Source organism: Cygnus atratus, chromosome 26 (assembly GCF_013377495.2).
Source record: "Cygnus atratus isolate AKBS03 ecotype Queensland, Australia chromosome 26, CAtr_DNAZoo_HiC_assembly, whole genome shotgun sequence".
In the NCBI taxonomy this organism is placed as follows: Eukaryota; Metazoa; Chordata; class Aves; order Anseriformes; family Anatidae; genus Cygnus; species Cygnus atratus.
The window spans coordinates 1940483-1955399 of NC_066387.1; the positions used below are offsets into that span (position 1 = coordinate 1940483).

The 14917-nt window shown below is 64.6% G+C and overlaps 1 protein-coding gene across 1 annotated transcript; it reads left to right on the forward strand.

Moving 5' to 3' along the window:
• The first annotated feature begins 2534 nt into the window (after positions 1–2534).
• On the forward strand, positions 2535–6911 carry IL12RB1 (interleukin 12 receptor subunit beta 1). Its single transcript, XM_035567757.2, is given in 16 exon segments — positions 2535–2580; positions 3216–3330; positions 3464–3633; positions 3704–3855; positions 4337–4382; positions 4482–4592; positions 4676–4758; positions 4860–5085; positions 5173–5343; positions 5420–5521; positions 5617–5761; positions 5806–5813; positions 5859–6002; positions 6136–6235; positions 6318–6399; positions 6498–6911. Coding segments are annotated over 16 exon segments (2115 nt in total).
• The last annotated feature ends 8006 nt before the right edge of the window (positions 6912–14917 follow it).

Genomic DNA, 14917 nt, shown 5'->3' on the forward strand with positions numbered 1-14917 from the left:
CGACAGCTCAGCCTGGGCCCACGGGGAGGCCACGGCTCCTTTTTGCAGATGGGGACGGAGGCGTGAGGTCACCCGGAAAATCGGTGCCGAGCCCCCGGGCTCAGCGCTCAGCCCCCCCCGAGTCCTTGCTGCGGTCGTCTCCCCTCCGAGAACAGCAGCGGGTGCCCAGGGTCCCTGTGGGAAGGGGTGCAGGGATGGGCAGGGACGGGGGGGGGGGCTCTTTGGGGTGCACAGCGTGATGGAGGGGTGGCCGCAAATCGGCGGCCCCCCGGGGTTGGGCACGGATCCAGCAGCACGTGGGGGGCTGGAGGGAGCGCTGCTCCCGTGGGAGCCCCCAGCACAGCCCCCTGGGGACACGGCCCCTGCGCTGGGCTCCGGTCCCATCGGGTATGCTGCTCCCCCGCAGCACCCGCTCTCGCACACACACAGCACCCACTTCTTGCACACACACAGCACCCACTTCTTGCACATGCATACACCATGTACCCACCTCTCACCCGCAGCACCCACCCCGTGCCCACACGGCACCCACTTCTTGCACACGCACGGCACCCACTTGTACACACACGGCACCCACTTCTTGCACACGCACAGCACCCACTTCTTGCACACACAGAGTACACCCACCTCTCACCCACAGCACCCACCTCTCGCACAGCCAGCACCCACCCCGTGCCCACACGGCACCCGCTTGCACACCCAGCACCCACTTCTCGCACACCCAGCACCCACCCCACGCCCACACAGCACCCACCTCTTGCACAGGCACACACACAGCATCCCCCTCTCACCCGCAGCACCCCCCTTGCCCTCCCACCCACACCCCCAGCACGCACTCCTTGCACCCACACGGAGCCCGCAGCACCCACAGGGAGCACACAGCACCCACCCTCAGCACCCACCCTCAGCACCCACCCTCAGCACCCCCTCCACCCGCACAGCACCCCCGCAGCCCCTCGCCCCTCGCCCCCCGCCACCTCCCCGCTCCCTCCCCCGCCTCTCCCGGTGCCCGGTGCCCCGGCGGCCTCCGGCCTCCACCCGGGCGGTGCCTCCCCGCCGCTCACCTGGAGGCCCCGGCGCCGCAGGATGCTGGGCTCGTCCATGCCCGCCGCCGCCTCCCGCTGCGCCCGCTCCGCCCGGTGCGCCCCGGCCGCCCCGCCGCCGCCTCCCGGTGCGCCCGGTGCGCCGCCCAGCGGCACGGCCTCGTCATCGGCTCCGAGCCCGGGGCTGGCACGGCACGGCACGGCACGGCACGGCACGGGGGTGGCACGGCCCGCCTGGCTCGGTACAGCCAGGCGTTGGCACGGTACGGCGCGGTGTGGCCTGGCTCAGCCCGGCACTGCACGGCACGGTGTGACCCAGCCTGGCACGGCACGGTTTGGCATGGCACAGCCTGGCGTGGCTGCGGCACGGCTTGGCCTAGTTTGGCACGGCACAGAGTGGTCCTGTTGTGTGTTGTGACGTGGTACGGCACGGCACAGCATGGCATGGCATGGCACGGCATGGCACAGCCCGGCACGGCCTGGCACAGCACGGCACAGCACGGCACAGCCTGACACAACATGGCACAGCCTGGCACGGCATGGCACAGCCCGGCACAGCCTGGCACAGCACGGCACAGCCTGACACAACATGGCACAGCCTGGCACGGCATGGCACAGCACGGCACAGCGTGGCACGGCGTGGCACGGCACGGCTCGCTTTGGCACAGCACGGCTCGGTGCGTCCTTCCAAGAGGTCCAACGCTGCAGTGCGTGCCCGCAGCAGCAGGACAGGGCGTCCCAGCCCACCCAGCACAGGGACACTCCCGTCACCGCCGCCCTCTGTCCCCGAGCGAGGCGCACAAGGGGACGCTTTCTGTGGGGACAAGGGGGCTCTGTGCAGGGCCCGCGGTGCCACCCGGCCCCGCCGCCCCGGGGTCACGCGGCCCGCGCTGCCAGCGCCCCGGTGACGCCGTGCCCTCGTGCCTCACTGGGGCTTTGTTTTGGCTGCGGGGGACAATTTGTGCTGGGGACCAAGGGGCTGCGTCCCGTGGGACATGCAGCCATCCTGCCGCCGAGCCCTGCGTGCTCCAAACACCCAAACCTGGCCTCGGAGCTCCAGGTGCAGCCAAATGCAGGCAGCAGAGGCAAAAACACAATGTGGGGTTTGGAAAAAAAAAAAAAAAAAAGGAGAGCCAACAAAAAGACACCAAAACAGCTCTTTTGCTTACCTTGCTCTTCTTGCTCGCGAGGCTGCGGTGCTTGGCCGGGCCCGTGGCGGGTGTGCGGGCAGCAGAGGGGGACGTTTCTGTTGCTTTCTCTTTTGTTTTTGGTAAAAGTGAGGCAGGCACTCACACCTCGCGCTGTGCTGGCAGCACGCTTGCTCTGCCTGGGAAAAGCCGCTCGTAGCAGAAGAGGAAACAGCAGCCAAGGCGGCGGGGTGCTGCTGCGAGCCCGGAGGGTGCCGCTGTGCCCTGGGGGGGACCGGGAACCCCAAAAGGAAGGGGACCCAGTGAGGACGGAGCCCGAAAGCTGGGAATCCCCGAGCAGCCCATGCTGGGGTGGTTGCTGCTGGTGCTGGCGGCGCTGGCGCGGGGCGGTGAGTGCTGCTGCGGCGTGCGGAGATGAGAGATAAGTGCAGAAGACTTTCAATGAATGATTCGGGGGTGATAAGGGGGAGATAAGGCGCCTCTCGAGCAGGGCAAGGCAGGAGCTTTCATGGTTTTGGCATTGAGGGATTTGCCCCACGCTGCCGGGCCAGGGCAAACCTCAAGGACGCCCCGATGGTGGCAGCAGGATAGGGCTCGGGAACCCCCTGCAGCGCTGCATCCCTGGGGAAATTTAGGGTGCTTTTTGGGTGGGAATCACCAGCGCGGCTGCTCCGCTCCCCCCGTCCCATTGCACAGCGTGGGGGTGGCTGCCCGCTGCTCGCATCCTTCCCAGTACTGGCGGGAGCAAAGCAGGAGCCAACAACCCCGCTGCTGGTTAAACTGGCCGCGCACCCTCCACGCGGGCTCGGAGCTACCTCCAGCCACATGGAGCGGCGCTGCCGGGTGCCGGAGAGCATGGTTTGGGGGGTTTCGGGGGGGGTTCCCATGCTGGTGTCAGGAGCAGGAGCACTGCGACGCCCTCATCTCCCTCCCCGTGCCCCTCTGGCACCCAGCGGGGTCTGCGGGGTGCCGTGGGGCAGAAGCGAGCGTGAGCCCAGCCACAGCCCCTCTCCCCTGCCTGCAGGCGCTGCTGAGACCCCCGACTTCTCCTGCTTTAAGCAATGCAGCTCCTGCGACTTCCTCTGCTCCTGGCCGCCCCGCGGCCCCGCCGGCAACACCACCTACGTCCTGGTGCTCTGGTGAGTCGGGTGCCACAACCCCCTGGCAGCTCTGAGCAGCCCACTGGGACATGGGGACATTTGGGGACGCGGTGTGTCCCCCTTCCTGCCCCCCTCCCCGTGCACGCAGAGGGCGAGCGTTTTCCCCCCCCAGCTACGCGACGTCGCGGACGTGCCCGCGGTACGAGGCGGGTGCCGCGACGACCTACACCCTGCAGCGGCACCGCGTCTACGTCCTCACCAACACCACGGCCTGGGTGGAGGCGTGGTGGGGACCCCACCTGCACCGCAGCCCCAACCTCACCCTGTACCTCAACGAGGCCGGTAAGCGCCGCGAGGCCGGGCTGGGTGTGCCACGATGGTGCCGGCCACCGCAGCCATGCTGTCCCCGCAGTGAAGCTGGATCCTCCCCCCGACGGGATGAACTTCGCCAAGGCCAAGGGGCGCCTGCAGCTCCGGGTGCCATGGCCGCCGTTCCGCGGCAGGGACCGAGCGCTGAGCAGGGAGGCTCGCTTCCGCAGGGCGGGCAACCACAGCTGGACGCAGGTAAAACATTGGCGGCGAGGAGCGGGGCGGGTTGCAGCGGTGTGTGCAGCCCTGGACGCAGCGCGGGGGCTCGGGGACGCCGTCCCCACCTGGTTGGGTACTGGGTCTCCACCGGCCTCCCGGGGACGGGATCGCGCTGCCACCCGTAACAGGATCAGGGAGGGATTGGCGGGGATTACGCAGGTAAAAACCCTGGATTAGAATAAAGCCGGCGGCAGATGAAATCCTGACGCTGCTCCCAGCGAGACCTGAGTGCTTCCCCAGAGCACCCAGGCACCACCACCCCTTTTTGAGGGGCTCCATGGGCAAAGCTGTGGGACCCCGACCCAGGGGACCCCTCCAGCTGCTGCATCCCCTGCATCCCTTTTGGTCCTCCCAGCCCCTGGAACACGATGTCCCATCACCACCATGCCCCAGCGACAAGCCTTCCTTCATACTGGTTCCACTGGGTGGGTGCCTCCATCCTGCCTTCTCTCCGCAGGTGCTGTGCGAGACAGGGAAGAGCAAGGACAGCAAGGAGGACACAGGTGGGTTCAGCCTGTGCCCAGTGGGTTGCTTGGGTTTTTTTGGGGATAAGCACGTCCCAGGAGGTGTCACCTCACCGCCACCCACCCGGTTTGCCCCAGTGACCTGCGACCTGGGGGGACACGCTGCCTTCGAGGTCCAGCTCCGGCAGAAGACGCAGCACTGGAGCAGCTACTGGAGCGACTGGAGCAAATCCATCTTCGTCCCTGAGGGTGAGAAGGGACCCCAATGTCCCTGCCCACCCTGCCATGGGCACCCCGGGCTGGCAACCCGCCCAGTGTCGTTCCTCTTGCAGAAATCCTGGAGAGCCCAGAGCTGAGCTTCCAGCTGGGAAATCTTGGGAAAAATGGGCAGAGGCTGCTGCAGTTGAGCTGGCAGGTAGGGCAGCGTGGGCTTGCCACCCGGGACAGCCCTGCCGTCCCCCTGGGACTCCCCCTCTCCCCTTGGCACCGCCGTGGCCACCACTGTCACCACCCCAGAGAGCTCACGAGGAGCAGGGGAACGTCACCTACACGCTGAGCACCCACATGCCGGCATGCCGCTGCGCCACGCTGCCCGAGGCCGACGAGGTGGTGCTGGGACCCGAGGTGACGGCGCACAACCTCACCCTCTGCGGGGCCGAGTACGAAATCCTACTGACAGCGACCAACGCCGCCGGCACCAGCCCCACGCGGCAGCTCCACGTGCCAGCCGAGCAGCACGCAGGTACCCATGCGCATGCCGTGGAAAGGACCTGGCTCCTCGGTGGCCCCCCGGCATCCTCACCCACTGTGCCCCCAAATTTCGCCCCAGAGCTCAGCTTTAAGGACGTCAGCTCGGCCGGCGAGGCGGTGATGGTGCGATGGGAGGCGCCGAGCCGCGGCTTCGCCTACTGCTTCGAGCAGCAGCTGCTGCCGGGAACGCCCCAGCAGGGCGTCTGCGTCCAGCAGGAGTTCTCTGCAAAGAGCTCCCACCTGGAGAGAGGCAAGTGGGCTTCCAAGACCCCCCCAGATTCCCACCGGCTCTGGCCAGGCTGCCACGGGTGCCGGTTTCCCCATAGGGTCGCTGGAAGTGCCGGCGTGTTACCGGCTCGCCGTGCACGGCCGGAGCGAGGAGCAGGATTGGGCCACCTTTGCCCTGCAGCATCATTTCACCGGCAACGGTACGTACAGGAACGGGCAGCATCGCATCCCGATCGTGCCACAAAAGGTGTCGTTATCCTAAATAGCTGCTCCTGTCCTCCCCTGTGCCGTGCAGCCTCGCTGGCCTCCTCCATCCACATCAACGCCAGCGCCGAGGCCGCCGTCCTCCGGTGGGAACCGTCCCCCCGTGCCACCTGCCCCGGGGCGCTGGCGAGGTACCTGGTGTGCCACGCGGCTGAAGGGGACAACGTGACGTGTGAGTGGCAGTGCCCACGGCCGGGAGGGGATGCGGGGACAGAGGGAGGAGGGCGGGTGGGAAGGGGCCTGGCTGCTGCCCGCTCGTTTTCGTTCACCCAGACGGTGAAGCGGACGCGTCGGCCTCGCGCTACACCCTCCGAAACCTGCGGCCGGGCACAGCCTACAGGGTCGGCATCCAGGAGGTGACAGCGGACAGCGGGGGCACCTGCAGCATGCCGTGGCACTTCCAGACCATGGCGCTGGGTAATGGCTGGGGACCTCTTCCCTCTCCCAGCCGGCAAGTGGGGATGCTCCGGTGGCCCACATGTGGTGTTGGGGACAGCGAGGGGACGTGGGGCTGGAAGTGCCACCGCCACCCAGGCATGTTTGTCCCCAGGTCCCAGGCTGGCAGCGTGGAAGTCCAACCTGAAGTACCTGGGCATCTCGCTCGGGCTCCCCGCCATCGCCGCCGTCATCTACCAGCTGAGCAAAAGGAGGTGAAGGCAGCGCCGCGACCCCGCTGTGCCGCCTCTTTTCCCCTCTCCCCCCATTAACCCGCCACCGCCGGCATCTCCCCAGGGCCCGGCAGCTCCTCTTCCCCCCGCTGCCCAAGCCCGTGGGCAGCAGAGCCATCCAGTTCTCGGCCAGCGAAATGAGCCAGGTGAGACACAGTGGGATTGGGACGGGGCCGGACCCTGCACCCCAGGAACAGACATCACCGCCGAGCCTTCCCACCCCAAATGCACCCAAAACCTTCAGGACAGGCCCTGGAAAGGCTTCGCGGAGCCCTCGGAGAAGTTCAACCTCGCCGAGCTGCTGGTGATGGAGCCGAGCCCTGAGCAGGAGGTGGCTGACAGCACGCGGCCCCGCACGCCGCAGCCCGGCCCCAAAGAACCGGTGGAGCTGGGGCAGCCGGGCTGCAAGAGGGAGCTGCCCTTCGAGTACCGGCGGCAGGAGGTGCTGAGCCCGCTGTCGAGCCCAGCACCAGCAGAATCCGGGGAGGGTCCCACCTGCAGCACCGGGTGCTCCGGCCACTGACCGGCGGAGGAGGGCGCGGGGAGCTGGGGGCTTCCCCGGCCGCTGGTTCCCCTCGCCCTGCTCATCTCCGACAAGCCAGTCATCATCAGGGACGAGGAGGGCTCGGAGCTGCTGCAGGAGAAGTCGGTGCTGTAGTGAGCACGGGGATGGGGCAGGAGGGGGACGAGCGGGGTCCCACGGGCACCCGGGGGGATGCTGAGTGTCCACCCCGAGGCATGGCCCCATGGGCTTGTGGCACTTTCTGGGGGGTTTCTGATTTCCAGGAGCTGCTGCTGAATACATTGAAGGTGCTGCCCACGGTGCTGTGCCTGGCAAGGCACGGTGCAGCCTGAACTGTCCCTTAGCAATAAACCTGAGGGCAAGGAGCTGCAGACCCAGCTGGGGACATTTCCCCGGCCACGGGAAAGCCACTTTGGGACACTGTTGGAGAGCAAACACCTCGAGCCAGCCCCTGTGGGATGGGGGCACATCCAGCCCCAGCCGACCACCGGCTGTTCCAGGCCGTAAAAATTAAACAAAAACCAAACGCACGAAGCAGCAGGCCTCAGACAGCAATCCTTGTCCCACCAGGCCAGTGTAACTTGAGGATTTGGTATAGAGACCCCGAGCAATGGGGCTAGGGGCAGGTAGGCCCCCCCCTGCATCCTGCCGGGAGCTGGGGCTGTGCCAGCACCGTGAGCCTTATCTGGGGCAGAAACCTTCAGATGCTGCTGAAGATGGAGCGTGGTTTGTGGTTTCGTCTGCCCCGAGCGTCAGCACCGGAGGCAGCCACCTGTATTTGCTGAGGGTGCAGAAAAGAAAAAGGGGAAAAAGAAAAAAAAAAAGTGCGTGGGGGAGCAGCAGGGGGAAATCTGGGGAAAGGCAGCACCCCCCCCCCTTCCTGCTCAGCACCGCCGCCGTGGTTTAAAACTGCTTCGCAAGGGATTTCACCAAGATCTGGTTCCTCGCTCAAAGCCGCCAGTGCCCCCCGCACCCTGGGGTGCTGAGCCCAGCACCGGGGCCTTGCTCCGGGTGCATGGGGGGGGGTGACGGCATCACATTTGGATCTTTGTCGCATCCCCACGGTGCTCTTGGATCCCAGAGCAGCAATGGGGATGGCCAAGACACTTCAGCTTCGTTTTGAGGCCCCCGGCGCACCCGTGTCCATCGCCACCCGTGTCCGGTGCCACCGGGTCTGAGCTGCGCCCAGCACCACGAGGTGGCACCAGCCCCGCACCGCTCGCGTCCCCGCGGAGCTTCCCCAGCTCCGGGCAGAGCCAGGCCACGCTCCCCGCCGAGCAGACCAGGGGGGCCGAGAGCAGCCGCTCACCGCTATGCCAACCACAAATCACCCCAAAATCACCCCCCAGCCACAAATCGGGGGATTTATTCGGCGCCCACAGCAAATCTTCCGCAGCAACGCGCCGACACCTCTCCAGCCCTAACTCCTTTGTCACATGCAGCCTCTCTCCTTCACCTCCAAAACCCAAAAGGATGTAGAGAAGGAGGAGGACGGGCACCCAGCAGCCTCCCAGCCCCCAAAACGCAGCTGGGAGAACTCATTTATTATTTAGGGCTTTTTGAGCCAGCCCCTGGTGGAACCAGCAGCGATGCTCGGGCTTGCCGCGGGTGCTGGCAGAGGAAGTGTTTTGTCACGGGTGCGTAGCGCTCGGGTTGCAGCCCGGCCCCTGTTTACAGCCCGATTTTTGGGGCTGGAGCCGAGGGAAGCAGCACCAGGGTCACTCAGCTCGGGGTAAACACTCGGCCCGGCGCGGGGCCAGCGCCAGCACCAGTTAATCATTCCTGTTGCTCTTAACGGAGCCAGCAACAGGACCGAGTTCATGGCAGGACAGCAAGTCCCCATTGCTGCTTGAAAAACACCCCAGGAAGGGGGGGGGGGGACAAGAGACACCCCCATCCCCATCGTCCCCACGGGGTCACCCCACTCACAGCCCCCTGGATCCTCTGGGGACAGCCCTGTCCCCGCGGGCACAGTGGCCCCACGCACCCACAGAGCCCACGGGCGACGTGCTGGGGAAAACTAATGAGGGCTTGCCAATTAGTGCGAGCGCGTGGCTCGGGGCTCCCTAATTAATTTAAATTGCACGGAACTGTTTTCCAAAGGAATCTCTGGGAGCCACCTGAGGAAGCCCACCGGAGCGGGACGGGGCCTTGCCCCCTCTGGCACCGCGCACGACCCAGGAGCACCGCAGGGCATCAGGGGGCTGAGAACGGGCAACTCGGTACATGGGAGCCACAGGACTCCCCCCTGGGACACCTGCAGGAAAAGCAGCAAAAAAAAAAAAAAAAAGAAAAAAAAAACAGGAATGGGGAAAAAGCTCAGCCAGAACACTGGCCCCAAAGAGCCCCGAGTCGTGGTCGCTCCCCACAATGCCGGATTTGGGGTTTTCCTGCACAGAGCAGAGCTGACGACCCCCGGTGACCCACACGCACGTACCCAGCCACCTCCACAGCTAATTTAAGACCCGCTGCCTTTATTTTTAGAGGGGGTCAGATGATTCGGTGCTGTGGTGTCTTTCTATGTTTCCTGATACGCAGGCTATTTCTGAGCCCGGCCACACGCCGCCACGCACCCCAGTTGCTTCCCCAAAAGATAAAACCCACAAAATGTCCCACGCCCACCCCTGGGGTGCTCTTCTCATCACAAACATGGCTCCGAGACCCCTGCCTGGCCCCTCGCAGCCCCTTCTCAGGGCTGTTTCGCCCTCCCCAAGCCCCCAGCGGATGGAGGAAGAGCTCGGTGCCAGAAGAACCCGCACGGAAGCCGTAGCACGGAGCAGGATTATTTGCCGGGCAAAAAGCCACCGCTGCCGCCACCTGCACGACGCAGCCCGCTCCCGGGGGGATTAGGTGGCCATTCAGGAGCTGCTTTCACTTAATCTCTAAGCAAACAAACCGATCCCCACTGTACATCTTTTATCCCTTTCTGCAGAAATCGGGGGCCGCCCCTCGCCGAGGCGCTGCGCACAGAAGCTGGGGAGGCAGCCGGGACCCCCCCGGCATCACAACCCACCCGCGATGGCTCTGCAGAGGCTGATGGAGGGGCAAATCCCCCCCAAACACACAGCTCAGTTGGCGCCTCTCCTCCCCAAGAAAAGCTTTGAGGGGTCCCCAAAAATCCCCAAGCAAGGCTGGTGCATGCCTTCCAGCCCTGCCCGCGCTGCGTCCCCAGGGGAAGGGGACACTGCAGCTGGACAGACGGCCACCACAGCAGGACACACGGCCACCACAGCAGCAGCAGCAGCCGGGCTCAGCTTGTTTTTAAAGTCCTGGGTATTTCTGTGCCGCTGTTTCGCAACCGTCCAGTGTCACAACAACAACAACTTCAGTTTGCCTTCGCAAACAAGCCGAGCGATGCCTGCTTTTTTTCTCTCCCTCTCACGTCAGGCTGAGGTTTCTTTGTGCAACAGCTTCTCCCCGGCAAGCGTTATTTCCAGAAACAATGCCTGGGAATGGAAAATGACTTGAAGCATCAGCAAAACCAAACGTTGAAGGGTTTCTTTCCACCGAGAGGGGCTCGGAGCTGCCCCATCCCCTGCGGGGCCACACTCAGAGCGCTGCAAAACAACAGAGCCGGGCACTGCGAGCCCCAGCGTGCAAGCTGGGAGACGCAGGGGGAAAACAGCTCGGATTCCTGGCATGGGGGAAGCGCCTGGGCGGGTGCAGGAAACATTTTCTTTCTGCAGTTTTAATGCTTTCGGGTGGCTAGGTTCAAGATCACACAGCCAAGGGGCAGCGCAGCCGCTGGCACGGCTGAAGGTTTCCAGGCTTTGGCAGCAGCCTAGCAGAAAAGCCACAGATATTTTTGACCTGAAACCTTACAATAACAATACAAGCAATCATAAAACAAGGGCGTCGGGAGCTAGGCAGCACAGCACAGATCTCCCCAGCATTACAGGGATTTTCTTCCTTTTCTTAAGGACACCTGGGACCGCAGAGCCACAACCCCAGGCCCATGCCTGCTCCACATGCGTTTCCCAGCCGGGCTATCAGATTAGCTGGAAGGAAAGGACACGGCGCCCTTATCGGTGCACACATTCCCCTGTTGATTTGGCAGGGGTGGCTTCCAGAGGTTTGCAGCATAAACATATTTTGCTCACGCTGGCAGACGGGGTCGAGCTAAGGATAGCCGGCTCTGCAGGACCCGGAGGTTCCTGAAAACAATCCCATGTTTTGCAGCAAACCCTTGCCCAGGTGCACGGGGAAAGGGCTGAGCCTGGAGCAAACAACCCGCCCGGCTCCACCGGGCACTAAACCAGCACCGAGCGCAGAAGGACCGCAAACGATTCCCCCGATTCCCCCGCTGGGTTTGCTCTCAGGGTGCTCAGCAGCAATCTGCGAGCACTTTAACTCTCCCTGTTTTTCCACACGGGAAAGCAGAGCAAACCAGCCAGGGCCCTGCTGCTGCCATCCCCACCGGCCCCAGCCACCTCCAGCCAGCCAGGACCCCCCCCAGGCAGCCCGGCCTCCCCCAGGGGCTATCGCTGCCTCCATCGCTGCACCAGGATGGCCACATTTACACAGCTGCTTATCAGGAAAATCCTTTCCCTCAGCACCTTGTAAACCCTTGCATTTAAAAGCAATTGGGTTCAGGCTCGCTAACGAGCTGGGTGAGTGCAGGGCAGGGTGCAGCACCCAAGGGCTCCCCGGGGTTTAATCGCAGGCTGCAGGTGGGCAAGCTCTGAATTGGGCTTAGTCCATGGGGCTGCTCTGCCCCCAGCATGGTGCCATTGGGTTCAACCCCACCACTTCTCCCCATTGCCATAAGATTCCCTGCATTAGGACTCTGCATTCACCCCTAGCACATGGGATTTGCTCTCCTTGGTGTTTTGGGATGGGCCGAATCTCATAGCACTGCTCCAGGACCTGTCGGAGCCACGATGGCTTTTGCAGGTGCTGGTGCAGGGACACCGACCCGCTGCACCCTCGGGTCCCTGCTGGGGCTGCGCCAGCACAAGAGGCAGATTATTTCTGCCACACCCCCCCCCCAGTGAAATGGAAAATGTGCGAGCTGTTCCCAGCTGGTGCAAGGCTTCCTTCCCACTCCAGCCCCTGCAGGGCACGTGGGGCTGGGGACAGAAATGGCACACGGGGCATGGGCAGTGCCAGGGCCTCCCCTGGCAGCAGTGGGGATGGGATGTGAGGTCTGCCCCCACCCCGGGGATCCATCCCCCCTCCCAAGCCAGACTCTAAAGTCCAAGCTCTGGAGTGGCACAGGCACCCGGGGTGGTTTTGTTTGCTTGGGAAGCGCCAGTCTCCCGCGGAGCGAAGGGCAGCAAAACAAGGGAGGGAGCCGCGGCCCCCACGGCCGAGGTGCCAGGGGACAGGGATCAGTGCGGTGACAGCCCCAGGGTCCTCGCCCCAAGGACGGCCACTTCCCCACCAGCACCCGCATGGTGTTGGATCCAGCACATCCCTCAGCCCCGGTTGTCCTTTGATTTTTATTGGAAAGAGCTAAAAAAAAAATGCAAACGCCATGCAAGTGAGGTTTTAGCTGCGGGGAGACACGAAAGGGGACAGCAACGGGGTTGGGCACCGCGCACTGGCTGGGGCTTTCCGCACGAGTTGCAAAGCAGCACCTGGGAGTGCCAGCAAACACAGCGCCAGGAGCAAAGTCCCCGCGTGCCACATCCCTGGCATGGGCACACACAAGGCACGGCCCCGCATCCATCCCCAGCCGGGCCAGCGCCATCCCCGCGTGCGCCCTGTTTGTGTGCCAACACGCCACGTGCCACTGTCAGATGACTCCGGGGGGTTTTGTTGTTGTTGTTGTTTTTCTGAAGTTGGGTGTTTGCCGGGAAAAGCCAAAATATTTGTCCCCGCGTTCGTCCTGCACAAAGGGCTTGGGGATGCCGTGTGGGGACCAGGGTTGGGTGGGGAACGAGGGGACCTGGGTCAGAGAAGGGGGGGGGTCCCTGCTGCCACCCTTCTGCCCCCACTGCACCCCGGCTGCCTGGCTCCAATCCCGCGGCCCCTCGCGCCCCACTGTTTATCCATAGACATGTTTGTGAGCAGCACCCGGCCGCTTCCTCGCTCCAAAACAATTGGACAAAAGTCAAAAGTCATAAAAATTTTCCATTGTCCGAGGAAGGGAGCAGTAAACAATCAAGGGGCTGGTGAGGACGTCAAGCGAGGGGGTCGGCGGCGGGGTTGTTTTCCACCGAGTGAACAACGTGGCAAACCCAGCCCCGGCAGCCACCGCGTGCCCAGGGCTGCCGGGGTGTCCATGCCGGTGAGCCCCGCGATGGCCGCACGTGCCCAATGCTCACAGAACGGTGGCCAGGGATGGGACACGCAGCACATGCAACACATCCATAGGGCTGCTCTGGATCTTGTTTTTAGGCAGGAAACCAGCCCTTGATTTCTCCAAAGCTTTCCCCTGCCCCTGGGGAGCGAGCCCTCAAAAGGCCCCTGAAGGCAGCAGGGGGGCACGGATGGTGCTGGCTTTAAGAATTGCTTTCTGAGGGAACGGAGCCGCCGTGCCGGGGCGCAGCCGGGGTCCTGTGCCATCCCAGCGGCTGCTCCAGGAAGGAGCTGAGATTCCTGTCAAACCGGCAGGGAAAGCCCCAGCGCAGGGCAGGGACGAGCGGGACTTTGCCTGCAGTTTCCGTGGGCGGGAGCGGCTCCTGCAGCACGCGGGCTGACTCAGCGGGCGTAGGGCGGCCGCGCTCCCGCCCCGGCTGTGCGTGGGGTGAGCGCAGGCACGCTGGGGGGCACAGATGCCTCCTGGGGTCCCCGTGCCTCCTCCGCATGAAGGGAATCCCTGCGGTGTAGGGTTGCGCTGTTTGCAGTGTTAGATTGGAGCAAAACCAAAGCAAGGTCTGGTGCTGCTTGGGACCGAGCACGTTCCCAATGTGCCAGCACAGTGTGAGTCCCATAGCTTGGGGACAAGCAGGTCCCCAAGCTCCTGAGCACCCATCGGTGCCGACTCCCTGCTCCCCGGGGTGCGAGCAGTGCGAGCCCAGCATTATCCCAACTGCAAGGATGCTGAACGTGGGCAGCGGGGTGACAACCCCATCCCAGGCAGGGGGACGGAGTGGTTCATCCCCGTCGGAGCAAAATTCAGGCTGCCTTTATCATCGCCGCCATCACCCGACGAGCAGGCGGCCCCCGCGGGACGCAGCCCCCGGCGCAGGGCCGGGCTGCAGCTGGGAGGCGGCGAAGGCAGCGCTTGTTTTCCCGGAGCTGGATGCGTGCCCGAGCCGGGAGGCAGCAGCCGCGCAGCTAATCCCCAGCCCTCGCAAGGCCGCGCCGGCGCCGGCACATTCTGTCCCTGCCAGCGCCGGGGCCGGCCGCGAGCTTCGCGTGTCACCTCCCTGCAGCACGGCCGTGCCGACCCCCCCCGTGCTGACCCTCTGCCGGAGGACAACAGCCTCCAGGCGAGGCTGTGGCTGAGCATCCTCCAGCTGGACCCCCGGGATGGGCCACTCATTTTGGGGGGGGGGGTCTGGCCGTGGGGATGGGGGAAGCTGGGGGGAAGGAGCAGCACCCCGGTGCGCTGCAGAGAGGGGCTGCAGCGGGACGAGCTGCGCTGTGCTGCTGCCTCCAGGGTTCATTGATGGGCTAACTGCCCTGCATCTGCACCGGGGGGAGTCCTGTGCTCTCCAAGGCCATGAGCTGTGCCGGGGGGTCCCAGCACCCTGCAGGGCTGGGAGCTGCAGCACCCAAGCCCTCCCCAGCACCCATGGGTGGCCCGGCTGCAGCATCCTTTGCTGTGCAGTCAGAAAGGAGTGCGCCCATGGCCACGCATGGATCCTGCTCCCCTCTTGTCCAACACCATGCCGCCCAGGGCCGAGGGGTCCTGCAAACGTTTGGGGCTGAGGGGAAAAAAGGTAAAACAGACACCAGCAGCACAGCGGGACCGGCGTCCTGCTGCACCTCGCAAGGACTGGGTTTCGCCGGGTGGTCGGCGAAGCATTTTCCAACGCTCGGGGCCAAGAACTATAAATACTCCCGGCACTGTAATTGCATAACGCGCCTGCTGCCCTGGCCTCTGCTGCGACCGGCACCGGGGCTGCCCCTGCTCTGCAGCCCCCTTGGCCCTGACAAACCCAACCGGAGAGGCCCCGGGCTGCTTGAGATGGACTTTGGAGCCGGGGAAGACAAACAGAGCAGGGCTGGAGAGCAGCAGCAGCAGGGGC